Raw genomic sequence first — 21551 nt, forward strand, 5'->3', positions numbered from 1 at the left:
ACATCCGGTAGGGGCCTGTGGGCACACAGGGTGGTCTAGATGTTCTAGGTACAGGAAATTGAGAGATGACTAGGATACAGCTCCTAGAAGGATAGAGCCCTAGAAAAGGGCTCTCGGAGCTATTTACCTTGGAATGTTGTTTTTTCTGGACTCAAGGGTATGTGCCTGCATATATAGAGAGAAACCCCTGTACACACAGATGCATTTCTCATGCTCTGGCCACTGATTCCCTTCTCCCATGAGGAGGATACCTACTCTTTCAAGGCTCATCAAAGAAAAGCCCTCCCCCCCCACGCACACGTTCATACCCATCTTCACATGCCCCACTCCCGTCTTCACTGAACCGAAACCGTGCGCTCCTGTCACCTTAAAAACAGCACACAAATGAAACCACCCCCCGCCCCGCTGAAACAACCCCGCTTTTGCAAAGAGCTTTGCAGATGTTTATGCTCTGAAAGGGAATAATTGCGAGTGTTCTTTTGCAGTGTGGGCGAGAGCGAAGGAGGGTATGAGTTGGTTGAGTTTCCCATTACAGGGAGACATTGTGGTTTCTAGGTATATTTGGGTTCGTCAAGGAGGAGGATGTGGGGAGTGTGTCCAACACTCGTGAGACAGAAGCGCAATCCAGGCTCAGTGAGCTCCTGCCTTCCCTGCCCTCGCCCGACTGTTTCCTCCAGGTGGCGGCTGAGAAAGCATCTGTCCGGTGACCCCTGGGTGTCTCGATCGTTAAGCGTCTGCCTTCGGCTCAGGTCATGATCCCAGGGTCCTGGGATTGAGTCTGGCATCAGGCTCGCCGCTCACTGGGGAGTCTGTTTCTGTCTCTCCCTCTACCTGCCTCTCATATTGCTTGTGTGCATTCTCTCTCTCTCTCAAATAAATAAAATGTTAAGAAAAAAAAAAAGGAAGAAGGAAGGAAGGAAAGAAAAGAAAGAAAGCATCCTTCCAGGTGTCTCCCCTCCCTAACTCTGATAACCACCGTGGTCATAGACGACGTCTGCTGTGTCTTTAAGCCAAACACCATAGTCTGCACGTACAGGATCTCTTGGCATCCTCCGACAGCCCCCTGGGTCATTCCTGTTATCATCCCCATTTTACACTTGAGGAAGCTGAAGCTCAGAAGGGTTAAGCACCTCACCTGCTGGCCCAAGACTGTACAGACGAGAGGGGGATAGAAAGAACCCTGACCTCAGCCACGGTGCTGTGTGTGCTTCTTGACCCGAGGCTGAATGAGCACCTTTCCTGGAGAGGTAGCTCGGTAGTAGAGGGACACAGACCCCAGTTCAACCTCCCTGAGTGACCTCAAGATCTTGAGGCTGCTTTTCAGCTGTCAAATGTGGCTGCACCTGCCCCACTGGAGGGCTCCAAGGAGAGAGATCACACGTACCCCGCGCCTTGCCAGCCGCGTGCTTGGTTGCTGTCCAGCACCTTTTCAGCCATCACAGACCCTTGAACTGCAAATACAGGAGCAGATAATGGGCTTAAGGATGATCACCCTCCATGCATAACATTAGAGGATACAGAAGGAAAATCAGGCAGGCTTTCTAATGGTCACAGTCTTCACGTAGGTAATTCTCCTGCTCACAGCACATGAATATTAAGCATCTGTCATGCCATGGGCATGGTGCTAGGGGCAATGGTAAAGTGTCACCGTGTCGCCAGGAAAGTTGCCCTGACACAATTTGAGTTCGAACTGACAAGTGCTTTAGCGGAGTTAGGAATTGAGGGCTCTTGAGGCAGGAGAAGTGGACCCGCTGTGGCCAGCACGATTAGCAGAGGTCTCAGAGACAGGCTCAGTGTCATCCGGGCTGAGTCTTGAAAGGTAAATAGAAAGTGTCCTGGAGGAGAAGAGCGGGTGAGGGGAGGGAGGGACGTTGAGAGGGAAGAAATGTACAGAGTCACAGAGGGAAGGAGGGAAAGGCAGGTTCGGGGAGCAGAGAGATCACTGGTACAAATACAGAGAACACAGGGGAGTGGGGGCGCTGGGTCAGAGGGAGAGGATGTGATTATTGTCAGCAAGGATTTGGGTTTGATCGTGCAGGTCAGAAGGGGTCGCTTGGTAACTCGAATGTTAGATGGAATGAGAACTCCAGTGTCCTGGCCTTACATGAATCACACCGTTGGCATAATGGGAGTCTTCAAATAGGCCAGACCTTGAACTTCAAAAACTGAAAAGTCTTTCTAATTGCAACCGTGTTAACCGTGTTAAAAATCTTCATAATGGGCGAGAACATCTCCTTGATCACTGGACCTCCACGGGTCCTCCCTCCCCACCCCAGCACCATTTGGAAGTAGGTGGGTGCATTTGGGGTTGTACGAGGCTGCCTGGAGAACTCTACCAGCATTTAGCGAGCTGGGGCCCAGGAGGCTCACTGTTCGGGGATCTGTGGGACAGGGCACATTATGAAAAAGCTCCCTGCACAAATACCAGTGACGCCCCTATCAAATATCTATGGCTCCAATACCGTAAAACCTCAGTGGGATACAATGAGAAGTGTTCATCCAAGAGGCACCTGGGGCAATTGCAGAGCTTCTGCTCTCCTCCGGGTCTTCCAGCAGGCCACCCAGGCATTTTCTCACGGTAGTGGTGGAGGTTCGAGAAACACGTGGTTCTTCTTGAAGCCTAGTCTCACTATGAGGGCAGCGTTGCTTCCCTACCATTTTACTAGCCAAAGGTAAGTCTCACGACAGAGAGCAGAGATGTGGGAGGGGGTGAAGAGTCAGGGATTAACACAGTCACGTGCTGTCCCACACATCTTGAGAAATGAGGCTATAGCTTAATCTAGCTTTATCTACGAAGACAGTGGTTTTCCCTGAGACAGGGTCATACAGAAGTGAGTTAATATAATTCTTGTTTACTACACTGTTGGCTTGGAGATTTAAAATATGCGTACACCTTCTTGGAAAACTGCTCTGTTACGCTCAGTTAGGTGAGTAGCTCTAGCCATGAAAACTATAATCCACATCCAGCTATCTGCCATCATGTAAAGGACTAGGCTGATGTCATAGAAAAAATATTGGAACGAGCCATAGGACCTTTGGCAAATTCAGCTGAAATATAGTTTGCATATAATAAATTCACCCATTCTACATGTACAGTTTGTTGACTTCTCACAAATGTATACCCATATATAACCATCACTGGAACCATGACCTAGAACATTTCCATCCCCCCAAAAAGTTCTCTCCTGCTTCTCCCCAGTCTATCCACTCTTCCCCCACACATCAGTTGATCTCATTTCTATTCCTATTGAAGTTCTTTTACTGTTTCACTGCAAATCCTCATCTATGAAACCGGCCCAGTCACCCCTGCCTGGGAGGGATATGGTGGGGTTGGCGTGACATGGTTGTGTATCGGGCAGCTGTACATCTTCAGATCTGGATATTGTGCATCTGCGTCTGCCCATGTCAGATGCGAAGTCCTTGGTTCCCTGCTGGCAGGTCATCCAGCTCTTGCACTGGTTGGGGTAGGAAGGCAGGTAGAGCTATATAAAGAACTTCAGACAGATGAAGAGAGCAGGACTTCCCAAGAGTTAGAAACAAGAAGGAAGAGTGGATGCCAAGATTTGGATGAAATGAAAGGAACAGGTCTTTACATTTTGTTTCTGGGTTGGTTTAGTCTTTCTCTTCAATGCCTGGTACAGATTTTGACGTTTGTAGCTCTAGGTAGGAGAGAAGCTCATGCAAAGGCTCCATTTGGATTTTGGTACTGTGTTCCCTGTTATTTGGAATTGTACTGGGTCACCTACCAAAGCATTTTCTTGTTTGTTTTTAAGGAGTTTGTGGTTGCTTACATATTTGTCAGTGGTGACCACCATCATTCTCAGCTCAGAGGAGGCTAGCTTCTCAGATGGAGAGGATAACTGCCCCTCATCATTGCCTTTTTAAAATTAAATGCAGAGGAAACTAAAACCAGTGATCCTGTTCTCCCACATTTGACCCATCAACAACGTCCAATGAATAACCAACTCAGGCGAGGGCAGGCTCCTGGCTCCTTGGGGCGTCCCTTCTTGGTCCCATACGCCCTTCTCCTACATTTCAGCTCCAGAAGCAGCTGTCTGAGCTCGATGAGGACGACCTGTGTTACGAGTTCCGGCGAGAGCGGTTCACTGTCCACCGAACCCACCTGTACTTCCTGCACTATGAGTATGAGCCTGCTTCGGACAACACGGATGTCACCCTGGTCGCTCAGCTCTCCATGGACAGGTAGGCAGATGGGTCCTAACCTCCGCACAGCCCCAACCTGCAGCTCTACACCTGGTCAAAGGGAAAAGGGAGAGATGGCCTGACAGATGGAGGCTCGGGTCACACACTCCTCTCCAGTACTGAAAACCAAGGGCTCTTGTCTTCCGGTGAGGGTGGTGGTTTTGAGAATAGAAAAAGAATTGATTCTACAGAATAGAGCTCTACTCAGACCAGCTCAAGGAAAAGGGGGGTATTATAGGGAGACACATTCTGGAATCACTATCACTGCGGGAAAGCAATCACTGTTTCTTTTTCTTAGTGTGTCGATGCGACAAACATCCACCAGACCTTTCTTTGGAAGTACTGATGAGATCCCCGTCCTTATGGGGCCGACAGTCTAGTGCACTGATTGTCCACCTTGGCTGGGGACGAACTGAATCACCTGGGGGGCTCTTAAAACAAATTCACCTTCGAGCTCCATTGCAGACCAGTTAAGAACATTTGTGTGGTGGAGACCTTGCATTGTTTCACACTTGGGATGTGCAGCCAGAGTTAAGAACATGAGTATAGCGATACGAACAGCAAATAAATAGTTGAGTAAAATGAGTATAATTGTGATAAGTGCTTTGGAAGGAACTGAGACTGATAATAACAATGTCAAGAGAAGGACCTTCCTGGGGAGATGTGGTCAGGGGAAACCTAAGGAGGGGACATTTCTGCAGACACCTAAAGGAGGAAGAAAGGAGTCAGGAATGTGAGTTGCTGAGAAAAGAAAAAAAAAAAATTCCAGGTGGATAAAACAGCAAGTGTAAAGGGCCTGTGGTAGGAGGGGGCTCGCACGTTCAGAAATGTGGTAGAAGAGTGATGGCTGAGGCATAGTAGCAGGGACATGGCGTGAGATGAAGATTATAGAACATTCGAAACCCACCAAAACATTTGGATTTTATTCCCAGTGCGGTGAGAAGTTACTGAAGACATTTACACAAAGTTATATGATCCAATTTATGTTTTCGAAACCATCTCTCCTACTGCCAGGGGTGTGTGGATTCAGAGCCCCGAGGTCACTCCAGGCTGTACTTTTCCATACCTGGCGTCCTGGGTGTCTCCCTCCCGCCTCGGTCCACTGGCTTTCTCTTTGATTGACACATGACCCACGGGGGCTCCCTACTCCCAGTTTCCTTCCTACTGTTCCCTGTCTGCTCCCATGATTAGGGAATCTGATGGGCTCATTCTCTCTTAGAGTCACCTTAGAGATGCTGGTCCAGCCTCTGGCTGCAACTGCAGGGGCCTGTTTCCAGGACCGCACGGGACCATGCCTGTGGCGTGCTGAGTTACTGAACACGCTTAAGTGTTCAGTAAATGCTCGTTATTTGTGGGGAGTGATTAAAGCATGGGCAAACCAGGGCAGGAGCAAGCACTCGGACACGAAAAGGTTCACATGCAGAAAGGGGTCTGGGAGCTGGGAGGAGCACGTGGAACCTTGCATCCAGAGACATCCAGGAATGAGTCACACAGAGCGTGGCCGATGGAAGCAGGCTCAGCACCTTGACAGTCCCACTGTGCGTTGGCGGATGCTTGCTTGTGGATCTCAGTGGCTCCATGCGTTGGGGGTTTCCTGGAGATTCGTAGGCCTCAGGACTCCTGTGCAGAAACACAGAGAACTTGGCGGAACGTAACAGGTAGCAGGTAGAGATGAGCTGGGACGAAGACGGAAAACCCAGAGCTGTTCCGCACCAGCTCTGACCTGACCTGCGGCGTGACCTCCGGCAAAGTCTCTTTTTGGGGCCTCAGGTTCCGAATCTCTAGCATTCACGTGACCACTCCGGAACTACTGTGTGAGCATCTGTAAAACTGTGGTGTGCCGGGCTCTTGTGAAACTGGGGATGTTTATAAGAAGACCCTGCTTTTGCCTTCGAGGAGTAGAGAGCGTCTTCATGACTCAGTGTATTAGCTGTCTCCTGGGACAGAACAGATTGCCACAGATTTAGCAACTTTAATAACTTCAGTATCTTGCAGTTTGGGGGTGTCTAGAGTCTGGAGGGGTGCTAGCAGGGTCTCCTGCTCGGCTCCCAGGACTACCATCAAGGTGTTGGCTGGGGGCCGTAATCTCATGGGAGTCAGGGGCCTCCGCTAAGCTTACTTGGCTTCTGGCAGAATTCAGTTGTAGGACCGAGGTCCCCGGTTCCTTGCTGCCTGGTGGCTGGGGTCCTTCCGAGCAACAGAAGGCCACCCTTCGGTCTTTGCCATGCGGTCCTCTGACGGCACTGCAGCTTCCTTCTTCAAAGCCAGCGGAAAACTCTCTGCAGTCTGTTCCATCCCATGATCCATGGAAGCCACATTCCGTCCCATTCCCGGGTCCGGCTCACACTCAGGGGAGGGGTTGGACAGGTGTGCATGCCACGGGGCAGCAGTTGTGGGGGCTGCCTTGGAACGCAGCCTGCCACAGACAGGTAACAGGTTCTTACTCTAGAGAGATGCTATGGGAGGAGCCCCCAGCCCGGCTGGGCAGTGGAGAAAGGGAGAGACAGGGAGTGGGTCCAAGGGGAGATGTTGCAGCATTGAATTAGAGGCTGAGTAGATGGTCAGTAGGAAGCACACAGGGAGAGAACGTGGCGCTTGCAGCATATTCTGGGAACAAAGAGGCCCCCCGGCCTGCTGGGAACACACAGGCTCTGGTTGGTTATAGCTTAAGGCATGGAGGAGAAAGAGGGGAACAGATGGGATTACAGAGGGCACTGGGGAAACCAGGGCAGGTGGCCCCCCACTGGTTCAAACTCATCAGTGAGGCTCCATAAAGGACTGAGCTAGACCAGAGCCCCAGAGTCACCCCTAAACTTCTGTGTCCCTTTGACCTCTCACCCAGCCTTCGGTTCGGGTGCGGACACTTCCCCACCGAGCAGCACTTGAGCGAGCGACCTGGCCATAACAGACCTCTCTTCCCATTTCTCTTCCCTTCCCCTTTGTGCCATTTCAAATGAAAATAAAATCCAATCCTTGAGATTCGTGCTGACCGATGGTTGAGATGAGTCTTCTGTTCTCCAGCAGCAATCCAAGTGCCCCTCAGGTCCCTCGAGATGGGTTACCTGAAGCTCAGAGATTATAGTCTGCCCAGATTGAGTGAGTTCCAGATAATTCCAGCTTCTCACCTCTTAGAGCATCCCTGGTTTCCTGTGGTCCCGTTCACGCCTCCTGTTCGTACGTTTCGTTTATTAACAAGATATGCTGCATCGGTTAGTAGCCAGGGGGTCCCTCCAAACTCAGGAGAAAGTGAAAGAGACAAATCCGACATACTTTCTAATCAGAATCCGGTGCCCTGACCTTGAATAATTTGGACCCTGGAGCCAGGTACTGTGGGGTCTTGGTGGCTCTCCCACTTCTTGGCTTTGGTCTTTGGGCAGATCAGCTCTCCAAGTCTTGGTTTCCTCGTCTCATAATCCAGGAATGACAATGACAGTAGCTCCCCCAAGGCTGTCATGACCAGATGAGATCATGCATCGCTGGGACTGAGCCCCATCATACAGTCCGAGGCTCCCTATCTTGTCGTAGCACCACTGGCCAACATCTTCTTATTTGTGGTACAAAAGGCTACTAGAATCACAAAGAGCTCTAGGTTCAAATTCCACTGGCTCCTTTCCTCCTCTGCTGGTGATCTTGGGCAAGTCACTAATACCTTCGGTTCTCTTTCTCCTCATACAGAGAGTTAAAACCTATTTGCCCCCTAGGGTCCTGATCAGGGTTAAATGAGAGGCTGCCTGTGAAGGCCCTTAGTATGTATTTGCATTCAGCGAATATGTACAGATCTGAAAACCTTGACCGCACATGGTCGGTATTTAGGAGAGGTAAAACGATATAGGAAAAGAAAAAAGAAGAAATATCTGGATTCAAAGTCCGGCAGCACCGCTTCCTCGCTGTGTGAACTGGGGCTAGTTACTCAGGCTTCTTGAGCCTCATCTGACTTGCCTGTGAAGTGGTAACGACACCGTCTGGGTCACAGATCCGTGTCTGGGTTTTATAAAATTAGAGGTTCTAAAGTGCCCAGCGGTGGTAGGTCTTCAGCAAATACTCGGTTCCCTTCCCTTTGTGCTTTTTCTCTCTGTGCTAGCTATGGAATTTGCAATCTGGAATGCACAGTTAGAAAGAAAGGTTAACTTATTAACATCCCAAATCCATCCTTCTGTGGACAGTTGCCATCAATAAAGATCCATTTATTGGGGCAAAACAGAGCCCTGCCTCCTGGTGCCGACTGGAAGCATCCTCCCGGCTGGCCAGGGCTGCAGGACCCTCGGTAGGACCTGCCGTTCCAGCCCGCTTCAGAGAAAACCCTGGTCGCTCTCGGATCTGCCATGGACACTAAGCACAGAGGCCTTCCCTTCAAACCGCACACGTCCCCAGCGTGGCAGGCACACAGTTCCCCCCCTAACGTGCTGTGACAAGTATCGCCATCCTGACAATACCCCAGAGAGCCCAGGGACTTCCACACCCTAACGAGAGTGGCTTAGCGGGACATAATAAAAAATCATCGAGCAGTACCACAAGCTGGTGGAGACGGTAGGAATTACTCCTTCCGCTCCATCCTCCACGTCCAATTACGATGCGGCAGGCTGACTGGTGCCTGTTGGATTGATTTTTAATTGAAGAAACATTTCGGGTGTGTTTGTAAACCTTTGAGTCAGAAGTAGGCCCTACGTGAATGCCACAAAGAATTAGGGGAGCCGGTGTGCGGGCTCCCATGCCTGGCTCTCTCTAGAGTTCTGTTCAGAAAGAATGACCGCGGAGCTGGTTCCTCTCCCAGCACACGGGAGACTGCCTGAACAGTCGATAGGGACAGAGGGGGCTGGCCAGGGGGGCTCCGGGTCACAGCGTCCTTGCCACCTGGCCGAGGGACTCTTGCTCTCCTGTATTCCTTTGCCAAAGTGCAACTCCAGAGACGCATGTGGCTGATGGGCTCCATTTTCTGTGAGTGGAGGAAAGAGAACCTTAGCTGGGGTCATGGGGCCCACGCTTCAGATCACGCAGGAGCTTCCGAGAAATTCAAATTATTGGTCCCACCCAGCCCTAGCCATGGGGACCTCGGGAATCAGTGCTGGAGTGACCTTGGGTGTGCTTCAGTTCGGAAAAGCACCGTTCCAGAGAGTGACAGGGAATGCCTTCTCCATGTAACAGCCCGAGTGATCTTCTAAAACTCCATCTTCCTTGACTTACAATGGGTAGGGTTATAGCCCAGTACACCTATCATCGGCTGAAAATACATAACTTGAAAATACACTTAATGCTCCTAACCTACCAAGCATCCTGGCTTAGCCTCGCCAACCTTAAACGTGCTTGGAACACTTAACATCGCCCTCCAGCTGGGAAAATCATCTTAACACAAAGCCTGTTTTATAACAAAATGTTGACCATCTCACGCAATTTATGGAATACTTAACAGAAAGTGAGAAACAGAACGGCTGTCTGGGGGCAGCATGATGGTCGGTGTGTCCGTTGTTGAGCCCTGTGATCCCGGGACTGACCGGCATCACAAGAGAGCATCCCTCCTGCATATGGATGGCCTGGGGGAGAAATGCACTTGCAAAACACAAAGCGCAGTGTCTCCGGAATGCAAATCACTTTCGCACCATCGTAAAGTTGAAAAATGGTTAAGTCAACTCATCATAAGCTGGGGACCGTCTGTATCTCCGGTCAACATCTTTAAAACTCTCGGATGATTTCTCAATGCAGTTAGAATGTTACTACAGCTGGGACGCCTGGGTGGCTCAGTGAGTTAAAGCCTCTGCCTTTGGCTCAGGTCCTGATCTCAGGGTCCTGAGATCGAGTCCAACATTGGGCTCTCTGCTCAGCAGGGAGCCTGCTCCCCACCCCCACCCTCTCTGTCTGCCTCTCTGCCTACTTGTGATCTCTGTCAAATAAATAAATAAAATATTTTTAAAAAAAAAGAATGGTACTACAGCGGTCCACTATGGCCTTCCTGCTCCCCAACATCTTCTGTTCTTCTGCTCCTCACTCGCCTGTCTTCCTTCTGTTCTTGCTTGAACGTTTTACACTCAGTTCCCCCAAGGGCTGCTCCGTCTCCTTGGAAAGCTTCTTGCCCAGACTTCCTCTGGGCTGGATCCTTCTTCTTATATCCAAGTCTCAAATTTGGGACATAGCCTTCCCTGGCCAGCCCTCAGGGTCCCTCCTCCCTGTTTCCTGCTCTGCCTGCCTCTTTAGCCCTCCGCCCCCTCAGAACATGTCACGGGTGGATCTGTGTCTTCTCCTTCCACCAGAAGGAAGCTCGGGCAGTTCAGGAACCTCGTCTTTTTCGTTCGTCCCAGGACCCAGCACGTACACCTACACATCGTAGATACGTAATAAGTATCTGTTGGATGTGTGCATGTTGGAAAAGCAGAACTAGAACCCAGGGAAGGAGGTGCTGCTGCCATGTGTTGAGTACCGGCTGCATAGCTCGCTTTGTGCCCAACACTTTATAGAGAAGCTTAGTAAGTGGGCTTGTCAGCAGGGGCAAGCCCCCCTCCCCCAACGTGAGTACCGTTTAACACCTGTTTGTGTCCTGTGTGAAGCAGGTCACATGGCCATCCCAGAACCAGCAGGGGGGTATCCGCAGAGGCTGTAGACTGAATGGAGTGATTTGTAGCCGTTTTGTTATCTACGGAGGTATTACTGTCCGCGCTGTGCATGCATAGAAACGGAAGCCCGAAGAACCGTCATCTCCTGCTCAGGGTTGCAGACACAGCTCAGAGTTCAAACCCAGTGTTCTCTGCCCCCAGAGCCCACCGTTGCGCCTCCATACCATGCAGCCCGCCTTGCTCTCATCAGCTGCCTTGTAGGGAGGGAGCTGCCCATCCCAGCCGAGGCCGACGGGCCTTCTGGAATTCCTTCCGACCCAGTCTTGTAGGTTTCTGACTCGGCTGCCTCTCTGCCTGCTCCCTTGTCCCTAGACAGAGCGCACGAGCCTTCCTGGCTCAGCAGAACTCCCTGGGGTAACACTGGCGCCTGTCTAGACCTTTCCGATATCTCTTTGGCCCTTCTGGAGCCTTTGCACTCCTCTGGGCAGCATGAAGCAATGGTGGGCCCTCTGGGGACTCAGAGAAGAGCAGGGACCTGTGGGCTGGGACCGTGGGTACGAGCACTCAGTCACCCCTGCTCTTCAGCAAGCCGCGCCCCGCCCCACGGCTGAGCTTTTTCATCATCCAGATGGCATCATCCGACCAAGAAAACCTCTGCAGTTCTTTCCAAACTGAAAATTCCGTACTTTGAGGATTAACCTTTGTCTCTTGAACCACCCCCCCCATCCCCCGTCCTTGCTGTGCTACAGACGTTATTGTCCAGTGTAAGAGACCAGAGAGCGACTCAGCCCAGGACTGCGTGTGGAAGGAGCTGCACAGGACGACCTTAGGGCACAGGTGTGGGGAGACACAGCCAGGCAAGGGGTCAAGAGAAGGGTGGGTCTTGGAGCCAGTCCCCCAGAGAGACTAAGGAGGAGGAGGAAGAAGGAAGGCACAGAAGCTGACCCAAGGGAAGAACACATTCATGTCTGGGGAAACGGGCAGCAGAGACAAGATCCTTGGGGACAATGATCCCAGGCTGCCTGGTCCCGGTACCCATCTGTACAGTCCGTACAGAATACTGGTCTGGGTCTGGGCACAGGGATCGGCCAGACGTGGGTGTCAATCCAGCTGCCCCGCTGTGCAGCTACATGACTTGAAAGAAGTCCCTTCACCTCCTCGAGCTTCCTTACCCGGAACCCAGTGACAAGAATCTCAAGTTCATGGAGTCAGCGTGAATGTTAAACGGTAACAGTGGAAATGCAGGCGGCACGGCTCCCTCCAAGCAGCAGAGAGATGGTAGGGATGCATGCTGTTGCCCTCACATTTTATATGTTGTCCTCATTACGAGAAACCTCAGTCTGTTGCTGTTGTTCAGGTCCCGGCAGGAAGCTTGGTTTTGAGGAAAGAGAGGTCGGAAAGTTTGGGGCTGGTGGCAGCCGGGCAGGATCAGCTGGGTCATCTTTACTCGTGGTTCGTGAAGGTTCCACGGGACATCTGGCCCCATTTCCGGGAAAGCCCACGTGGTCATGACATTTGCCACGTCAGAGGGACCTGAGAATCCTCAGTATCTGCGTCTCTGTTCTCACGCCATGCCCTTGGAAGAGCTTGGAAGAAGGGCTTGCTTCCCTTTCTTGCTCCCCGCTCAGAAAACTCAGACACAGACTCAGAATCCCAGGCGGTGGGGGGGCCCCCCCGTGGGAACTGGCTTCTCTTCCCCGCCGGATGTGCGTGCCTCCCACCTGGAGCTCTTATAGCCACGCGTTGAAAGTCATTCTTGCCTTTCACTCCCCGACTGTCAAAGGATTTGTACGAGCAGCTGCCCCTTCCGAACGCACAGTCCCCTCCATTTCACAGACGGTGACAGTGAGGTGCAGGAGGGACCGCTCGGAACCCCAGACCCGCTGAGCCTGGCAGAGACCTGGGCCTGCGGCAGAAGCCGCACGCGGACTCCGGGGAAAGCAGGCATTGTGGAGAAGGCAGAGCCTCTTAGAAAACTGGCTCCGGTCCATTTGATTAGTACGTGTTACAAAGTAGGAGACATGGAGGGCATTTTCCCCTGATGAACATCTTAAACCTCCGTCATGAAAGAGGAAGCAACCCCAGGCAGGAGCAATTCACGGAATTACTGAGAGGAAACTCTGAAAGTCCATCGAGAAAGCCATTGACATAAGATAGGTGTGCCCATTTTCTTTTGTTTAGAAGCAGGGAAATGCATGGAATCTATTTCCTGGTAATTGTCCGAATAAAGTGGGCATTCCTACCAGGAGACCGCTGATTATGTACCTCTTGCTGGGCAGGGGAAAAATTGAAATAGGCTTTTGCTGTTTCTTAACCATAGATCCGATCTGTCAGGCACTTCTAATGCCTTTGGAGAAAAAAAAAAAATCTTCATAGATTTTCTGTTGAAGCATTTTTGTAGAATCTTCTCCATGGGAAGCACCTTTTGTTTTTTTTCTCTGGGCTTTCTTCTTCTCCCCCCCCATAATCCTTGGCATGATGCCTGTCCTATAGCCTCACAAAATTGGCCGGGACCCTGGGGCAGAAAGGGCTCTGACAAATGAAGACAGTGTCACGCCGGGCACACCTTTGTCCCCAGTGTCCGTGTGTTTTTCCATTCTGTTGCCAAGCGCCCAGCGTGTGTTTGTTCTCACTGTCTCCAAGGCCCCGTCCCGGTACCCATCTGTATAGGTCTGGTCCCAGTCCAAGGACCCAAGCTGACCAGACATCTGGATCCCCAGTTTCTCCACCAGGGAAACGAGGGAAATGACAGCCGTGCACCGGGTTGTTGGGGGACTCCTGGAGAGGGTCTGGTGCACCGTTAATGAGCTGATGATCATAGTTACCATTGCTCGTGTTTTAATGCTCCTTGTAACTTAGGACCTCATTTGGGCTAAATCTTCTGTGGCTGGCCGCTGCCTTAGCAGAGCCGTGCAAGGGCTGGACGTCTTTGCTGAGAGAGGAGGAGAGGCCTAGGCGTTGTGACCTGGGAGGGGACCCTCACATCAGTTAATGTAATCATCCCCACCCCCCACCCGTCCCGAGCAAAGAGGAGTCTGAGAGGAGAAGGCTTACCGTGGGATGCGACTCTGTCGGCACCCCACGTTCATCTGGAAGCAGATAAAACAAGAACCAGCCAGGTAAGTGTGCTTACGCCGATTTCAGAGATAAAGGAACTGAGCTTTGGGGATTGGCCCCCAGCACGCAGCGATGGATGTTGGAGCAGGGACTTGGACTTCAGCGGGCTGACCAGGTGTGTGTGGCGATGGCGTCCACCCGGGATGCTGGCTGCATGGCAAGTGGCCCGGGTCCCCACGGCTGGCTCAGCTTTCCTGTCTCCCGCAGGCTCCAGATGCTCGAGGCCATCTGCAAGCACTGGGAGGGACCCATCAGCCTGGCCCTCTACCTGTCGGACGCCGAGGCCCAGCAGTTCCTCCGCTACGCGCAGGGCTCCGAGGTGCTCATGAGCCGCCACAACGTGGCCTACCACATCGTGTACAAGGAGGGCCAGTTCTACCCCGTGAACCTACTGCGCAATGTGGCCATGAAGCACGTGGGCACGCCCTACATGTTCCTGTCTGACATCGACTTCCTGCCCATGTATGGGCTCTATGAGTACCTCAGGTGAGGGCCCAGGGGACAACGGCTCGGGTAGTGCTGGGACCAGAACGCTCGAGGGGAGCGTCCTCCTATCCCTGTCTTCCCTCTTAAAGATGGGGCAGCTGGGACCCGGTTGGGGAGGGCGGGGAGGGGATCCGTCTGCATCCACCCAGAGAGAGAAGGCTGCCCGCCAGGTTCGGCAGGGCCATTGGGCAATCCGGTGTCCTTATTTTCCTAACAGGCCAGAACCCCACTTTGCATACGAAATGTCAGAAGCTGCGCGTGGCCTCAGACGCATCTCTTCCGCTCCTGGTCTAATGCTCTCTAGCTGCTAGGGAAACATATCGTCCCTCTTCCAGTTTTGGATCAGATGACCTTCATCTAACCATTCTAGAAAGATCACTGCCTATTCTGTAAAACAAAGCAATGTGACCGTGACGGCCAGCATTTATTGAAGTGCCTTCTACGTGCCAGGCACGGTTCTGAGTGTCTGACTAGCAGGAGTTCATTCCCAGCCCCCGCGGACCCTGGCCGGGCACTATTATGATCCTCATTTCCCGGATGGGAGTGTGTGGGGCTGAGATCCGGGGCTGTGAGCCCACGGTTACACGCGGACTCACATAGGGGCCGGACTCAGCAAGCCCAACTGCAGAGCCGTGGGCTGAGTCGCCATCCCGGTGGCCTCGGTGACTCTCCAGTGACCAGTCCCAGCTCTGCCCACGTGGCAGGGCCGGCATCCAGCGGCTAGAGAAGGCCCTCTGCTCATGGAAAACCGGATGGCTGCGTGGGGAGTGGCATTTGTTACAGTATAATAACCAGTCTGGGCTGAGAGGGACTGCTGAATTCATACAGCCCGGAAGTCCCCATGTGGCTAAACTAAAGCCACAAGGTGTAACTCGAGCTGTAAATGGTCAGGCTTTGCCCCCCTCCCCCAATCCTTTATTGCTGGCATCTGTCGGCCTGAATTCTCTCTGCTGCCAGTGGTGTTCACCTTGGATCCCAGTACTGGGAGAGATGATTGGTGCTTATTAATCATGGTGCTGGAGCCACACATCAATCCCAGAAGGCAGGCAGGGCTTCCCCCTTTTATTGTGGGCAACAGAGAGGCCTGGAGCAGCGAGCCCCCCGCTCCGGTCCCCACGGCTTTGCTCCAGGATTGGAAGCAGAGTCCTGGCGGGCGGGCACCCAGCTCCGTACTTGCCTGGCTGCTCTGGGGTTATGGACTGTCCCCACAGGGCAGGAGTAAAATTCTTTCTCTCCCGCTCTCTTGCCCTCCCTCCCTTTGCGTGTGTCTGTCTGTCTCTGTCTCTCAGTCTTTCTCTTACTGTCTCTGTTGCTCTCATTCTTAAAAAAAGATCCTCCTCCCAAAGAGTTTAAACCTTTTGTCCCGAAGCTGCAGTACAAGTGCCCTTTAAGTCCTTCCCCGCCCTGCTCCTCAGAGCAAGGGAAAGCACCATGCGTCTCTGTCCACATTTCAGCACCGGGCTTCTTTTTAGGGTTATCTTGGGATTTCCTAACTCCAGTCCCTGCCCTGTGAGCGGGAGGAGCCCCTTGCAGCCTCTCTCTGTCCGTGACGTTGGGGCGGCATGCTTGTTGGTCAGGGACGATGGGAGGTGTCTTCCCAAAGAGCATTGGCTGCACTGCCCCAAGTCCTGATGTGGTCACAGGGCTCTGGCCAGCGATCTGTCCTCGGCTCCTGCTCCCGCTGCAACAGGGCCTTGGAATCCCAGTGTGTGTGGTGAGGGCGCCCCCGTGTGGCCAGACCGCGCCTTTGGCACCTGATTCCTGGAGATTCCCAAGCCCCCACAGCCTGCAGCATCACAAACTCTGGGAGTCCCGGGGCGAGGATGGGAGGAGGGTTCCCAAAGGACAGATGGTGGGGGCCACCCTCCACCAAGAAAAGAGAGGCTTGAGGATCAAACTGAGGCCCAGGCCTCCCCGCTAAGGGGCTCTTCTGCAGGAGCCGCCGAAGGGTCTTCCTTCCAAGGAGTTGGTGGTGAACCAGCCCTCCCCTAAGAGTCTGTGGTCTGCTCCCCACCTCCAAGCCCTCTTTTATTATTTTACCTCCTGGGCCTCATGTTGTAAAAAACATCACACAGGAACAGATTGTTTCTATGTTCTGGTCCTATGTTTTATTGATCAAAGATGTTATTAATCTCTAATCAAGACCTTACTGAGGAGGAGCTAACCAGCGGTGCCAGTAATTAACATGTTCTTAACACAGACTCACCGGGGGCTTGGTTGGCCTTTGCCCCTTGTTATGGGAGGGTGCACGGTTCCCCTCGGGGGGTTTGAAACGTTGCACGTCGCTCCCAGAACGCTGCTGCTCTTCACAGGCTCTACAGAAGTCCAGAGACCCTACCTTGCATGGGAAGAAAGGATCTTGTCCAGTCTTTTTTTTTTTTTTTAAGTTTTTCATTGTAATTGTCATAGAGTTAACCTACGGTGTCATACTAGTTCGGGTGTATGACATAGTGACTCAGCACTTCCATACGTCACCCGGCGCTCGTCATGGCAGGGGCCCTCCTTCATCCCCATCACCTGTTTCATCCATTTCCCCCCACCGCCTCCCCTCTGGTAATCAGCAATCCGTCCTCTACAGTTCAGAGTCGATTTCTTGAAATCTCTCTCTCTCTGTTTGTTTGTTTTTAACTTTGCTCATTTGTTTGGTTTCTTGAATTGCATATGAATGAAATCATGCGGTCTTTGTCTTTCACTGACTGACTGACTTCGCTTAGCATGGTACCCTCTAGCTCCGTTCACATTGCAAATGGCAAGATCTCATTCTTTTTATGGCTGAGTAATATTCCACTGTATATACACACCACAACTTCTTTATCTGTTGATCTCTTGATGGACACTTGGGCTGCTTCCATAACTTGGCTGCTGTAAATAATGCGGCTATAAATATCGGGGGACCTGTATCCCTTTGAACTAGTGTTTTTGTATTTGGAGGGTGAATACCCAGTAGTGCGATTGCTGGGTCGTAGGGTAGCTTTATTTTAACTTTCGGAGGAACATTCATGCTGTTTTCCAGAGTGGCTGCACCAGCGTGCATTCCCACCTAACAGGGCACGAGGGTTCCCCTTCTTCTCCATCCTCTCCAATACCTGTTCCTTCCTGTGTGTTGATTTTAGCCATTCTGACAGGTGTGTGATGACATCTCATTGTGGTTTTGATTTGCATTTCCCCAATGGTGAGCGTCGTTTCACGTGTCTGTTGGCCCTCTGGATGTCTTCTTTGGAGAAATGTCTGTTCGTGTGTTTTGCCTATTTTTTAGTGCGATTATTTGGTCTTGGGGTGTCGAGGTGTATTGTCCAGTCTTCTTTATAAAGTACACATGTGGAAACAGACCAGAAGCCCTGACTTGCCCTGACTGGCTTGTCTAGAATGAACAGACCTTGTAACTTTCCTGATTCTGCTTCTGTTCCATCCTTTGTATCCATTCATCTTTTCTTTCATCTAGCGGGTAAACTTTTCTTTCTTTCTCTTTGTTTTTTTTAAGATTTTATTTATTTATTTGACAGAGAGAGATCACAAGTAGGCAGAGAGAGAAGGGGAAGCAGGCTCCCTGATGGGCAGAGAGCCTGATGCGGGCCTCGATCCCAGGATCCTGAGATCATGACCTGAGCTGAAGGCAGAGGCTTAACCCGCTGAACCACCCAGGTGCCCCTAGTGGGTAAACCTTTATAAGGCACCTGCTACTCTGTGTCACCGTATCTGTGAACCACAGAGATAGGACTGGTGAATCCCAGTGCTTACAGACTAGCAGTAATGACAGTTCAGTAAAGATGTAAATTCTTTAGGTTCTGCAGTGGGGCGGGGGGGGTGTCCCCTCCCAGTGGGATCCACCTAGTCTGGGGGTGGGGTTGGGAGCGGGAAGAAGGGACCCCCTGAAGAAGACAGATCCAAACGGAGGCTGAGTTGGAGTCAGCTGGTGGAGGCGGCGATGTTCCAGGCAGAAGCAGCTGTCCATTCCAGAGGTGCAGGGTGGCTGGGGCCTTGATGGGGAGAGTAGCGAGAGACAATGTGGACAGAAATGTCAGCTGGCGTGGGTCCCGCAGGACTCCTGATAAATATATAGAGGAGTGTGGGCTCCATGAGCGAGGAGAGCCATGGAAGAGCCCCAGGAGAATTGGCAGATCAGATGTTCATTTTGGGAAGATCATTCTAGTTGCTTTGCGAAGGATCAGAATCAGCAGGGCCAGAGCAAGGGGGAGAAATGAGGGGACTGTTGTGCTGATCCAGGCAAGAGGCACGGAGGGTCCGGTGCAGGGTCGGAAGCAGCAGGGTGGCAGGTAGACGGACCAGTGGGAGGTTCGGCAGCTGAAGTCAGGAACTGTCTGCAAAGTTGTCTGGACTTGGAAAGGGAAAATGGAAATCTCTCCCAAATGCTGCCACCTGACTCTTCTTGGCAAAGCCCGCACCCTGAAGTCCTGCCTGCTTTGGCCCGCCTCTCATGCCGGCCGCCTCCTGCTCTGCTATGCCCATGTCCTTCCCGGACGGAGCAGGCTATCATGGCCTTGACTTTGTGAGTGTCATGGTGGACAGGACACTTGCTAGACCCAGGACTCCTGTTCCCACTCACGCGGTATGCCGTAGTGAACTGTGTGACTTCCAGCAATTCTGTTTTCAGCCTGTTTCCTCATTAGCAAGTGAAGAAATGATCTTATATCAGGAGTCATAAATGCAGATGCCCAGAGGGGCCAGAACCTTAGCCCAAAGGAACCAAAAATGCTGAGTAGGACTCTCTAGAGAGACTCTCACTCCCATCTGAGGCTCTTAGCTTCTCTCCACGCCAGATGTGGCATGACTGCTTTGGGGACAGTGGGCAGCAGGGCGAAGGTCTTCTTACTTTTCTTTTCTTTTTTTTTTTTTTAAGATTTTATTTATATATTTTAGAGGGTGGGAGAGTGTACGACTGGGGTGCTGGGGAGGAGGTGCCAAGGGAGAGGGACAAGGATGAGCAGACTCTCTGTTGAGCTTGGAGCCCACAGCAGGCCTGGATCTCACGAGTCTGAGATCATGACCTGAGCTGAAACCAAGGGTCAGATGCTCAACTGACCAAGCTGCCCAGGTAACCCAGTCTTCGTATTTTTCGAGAGGAGCTGGATACTTGGATTTTTGTGTTTTGATTTTTAAGTTGACAGGTAATTTGAAAACAAAACAAAACACTCTCCAATCCCAGACCAATATTTCTTCAGGCTGAATAGAACCTCCCAGCCCCATCCTGTGCCACCCGTTTGTGACCTCTGACCTAGATATTCCTAAGCACCAGAGTTCTGAGAACAGGTAAGGACTAGGATTCTATCAGAAGCCCCAAAGAACCTTGCACTGTTCTTTTCCTATGAGGATAACCATATTGGCTTGCCATTGGCTTATGGAAAATTCTCTTCCAATGAGTGGGATGAGTGTGTTTCTGATCCAAACACTAAAATTGGATGTGCTTCGTGACCAGTAGTGTATCGTTAGTCTGGGATGAGGTTGCGGGTATGGTTTGCCATGCATGTCTTGGACCCCAGCAAGGCCTGTGGACCCCTCTAGAGACCAACTTCTCCAGCAAAGATGCCCAACAAAATGCTGTATCTAAATTCTGTTAAAATGGACATAATATCACAAATGCTGGTAGTTACAGTTTTTTGAGCCCTTAACTTGTGCCAGCTGCTTTGTAAAAATGACCTCTGTGGTTCCACACTTCTCTGTGAGGTAACTGTTAGCACAGGTGGCCAAGCCAAGGCCCTGGCGAGGTTAAATATTCGTGTCAGAGGGGGCGAGTGGGCTGCTCCCCCAGGACAGCCTGCTCGCTTCTGGAAGGGGCCAGATCGCTCTCAAAACCCCAGGACACGGGAGCAGGCTGACAGGTAGCCCTTCACCCCCACCCCCACAAACAATCATATCGCTCTTCCGGGGCGGGGGGGCACTTGCTTTCCCCAAACAGTTCAGCATCAGCGCTCCCTCGGCGGTTGCTCAGCAACCAGCTAATATTCCGGCAAAAACAAACGGATCAATGGGAAAATAACAAAGTCAGATACTCGCGCGGACCCAGCTGCAGAGTTTCAGTAGAATCTCTCCCCCACCCCTTCGCCGGTTTATTCTGAAGAACAGGCTTATAGATGCGCGGCTGTCGCTCGATTCCGGAAACGTCAGGTGGGACTCGGTGGGGCGAGGCAGAGCTGCTCCTGCATCCTGGGTCTGGCGCGCTTACCAAGCATGTGACCTGGGGCAACTCACTTAGTCTCTCCGGTCCTCTGTCTTCTCAGTTAATAAAGGGGCTGCTAGGGCGCCTGGGTGGCTCAGTCACCCAGTCACCGAAGCCGCTGCCTTCGGCTCAGGTCATGATCTCGGGGTCCTAGGATCTAGTCCCGCATCGGGCTCTCTGCTCAGCAGGGAGCCTGCTTCCCTCTTTCTCTCTCTCTCTGCCTGCCTCTCTGTCTATTGTGATCTCTCTCTGTCAAATAAATAAATAAAATCTTTAAAAAAATAAAATAAAATAAAGGGGCTGCTAAGAGCCTCCCGTGAGGGCTTCGGAGGGACTCAACAGGAGTTAATTCTCTGTCCTGCTCACAACACTCAGAACCAGACTTCTTCACCTGGCCTCCCTACTCGCTGACCCCCTCCCGCGCAAACTGCCAGCTTCCGGATAGCCAGGTCACTCCAGACCACCATCACGGCCTTTGTTCCTACAAAATGAGAAGCTGTAGACTTACATTCATTGATTGGATGTAGTGAGCGGCTGTTACGTGCCAGGCAGCATACCGCCTTGGGACGGGGCCGTCCCCGGAGTCATTCAGACCTGCCTTTCAATGCTGAGTACTCCTTACTCAGCATTTTGCTAACTTCCTGGGACTTTCTTTTTAATTTGTGAGTTGGGGGTTGTGTTACCTCTTCCCTCTTAAGGTCCTGAGAAAATGAAATGTGATCACATCTGGAAAGCAAAGGCACCCTGCCGTGAGTCATGCCTCATTCATATCCGTGACATTGCACTGCTGGGACTCTCGGTGAGCAGGACAAGCTGGCGGGTCCCTGCCCTCGTAGGGTTTACATTCTAGGGGCCCCTCTCAACTGTACGTGTTGCTGCCGTTCTTGTTGCCAGTACAGAAATGGAGAGCAAAGGTACAGAGCCACAGACTCGCAAGGAGATGACCCAGGGTGGGTGGCCAGGGATGACCTCGGAAAGATGCGGAGAGTTGGTGAAGCGCTTGAAGGACTAACAAGTGTAAAGGCATG

General features: G+C 51.8%; 1 protein-coding gene across 2 annotated transcripts in view; it reads left to right on the forward strand.

Annotated features, from left to right (window-relative positions):
* Positions 1-21551, forward strand: part of LARGE1 (LARGE xylosyl- and glucuronyltransferase 1) — a 525674-nt gene that overhangs the window by 480109 nt on the left and 24014 nt on the right. For both annotated transcript variants that reach the window (XM_046013242.1, XM_046013243.1), the window contains exons 11-12: positions 4040-4203; positions 14070-14348. In XM_046013242.1, the coding sequence (XP_045869198.1) occupies positions 4040-4203; positions 14070-14348 (443 nt within the window). The remainder of the gene's footprint in view (positions 1-4039; positions 4204-14069; positions 14349-21551) is intronic.

The sequence above is a fragment of the Meles meles genome, chromosome 7 (genome assembly GCF_922984935.1).
Source record: "Meles meles chromosome 7, mMelMel3.1 paternal haplotype, whole genome shotgun sequence".
In the NCBI taxonomy this organism is placed as follows: Eukaryota; Metazoa; Chordata; class Mammalia; order Carnivora; family Mustelidae; genus Meles; species Meles meles.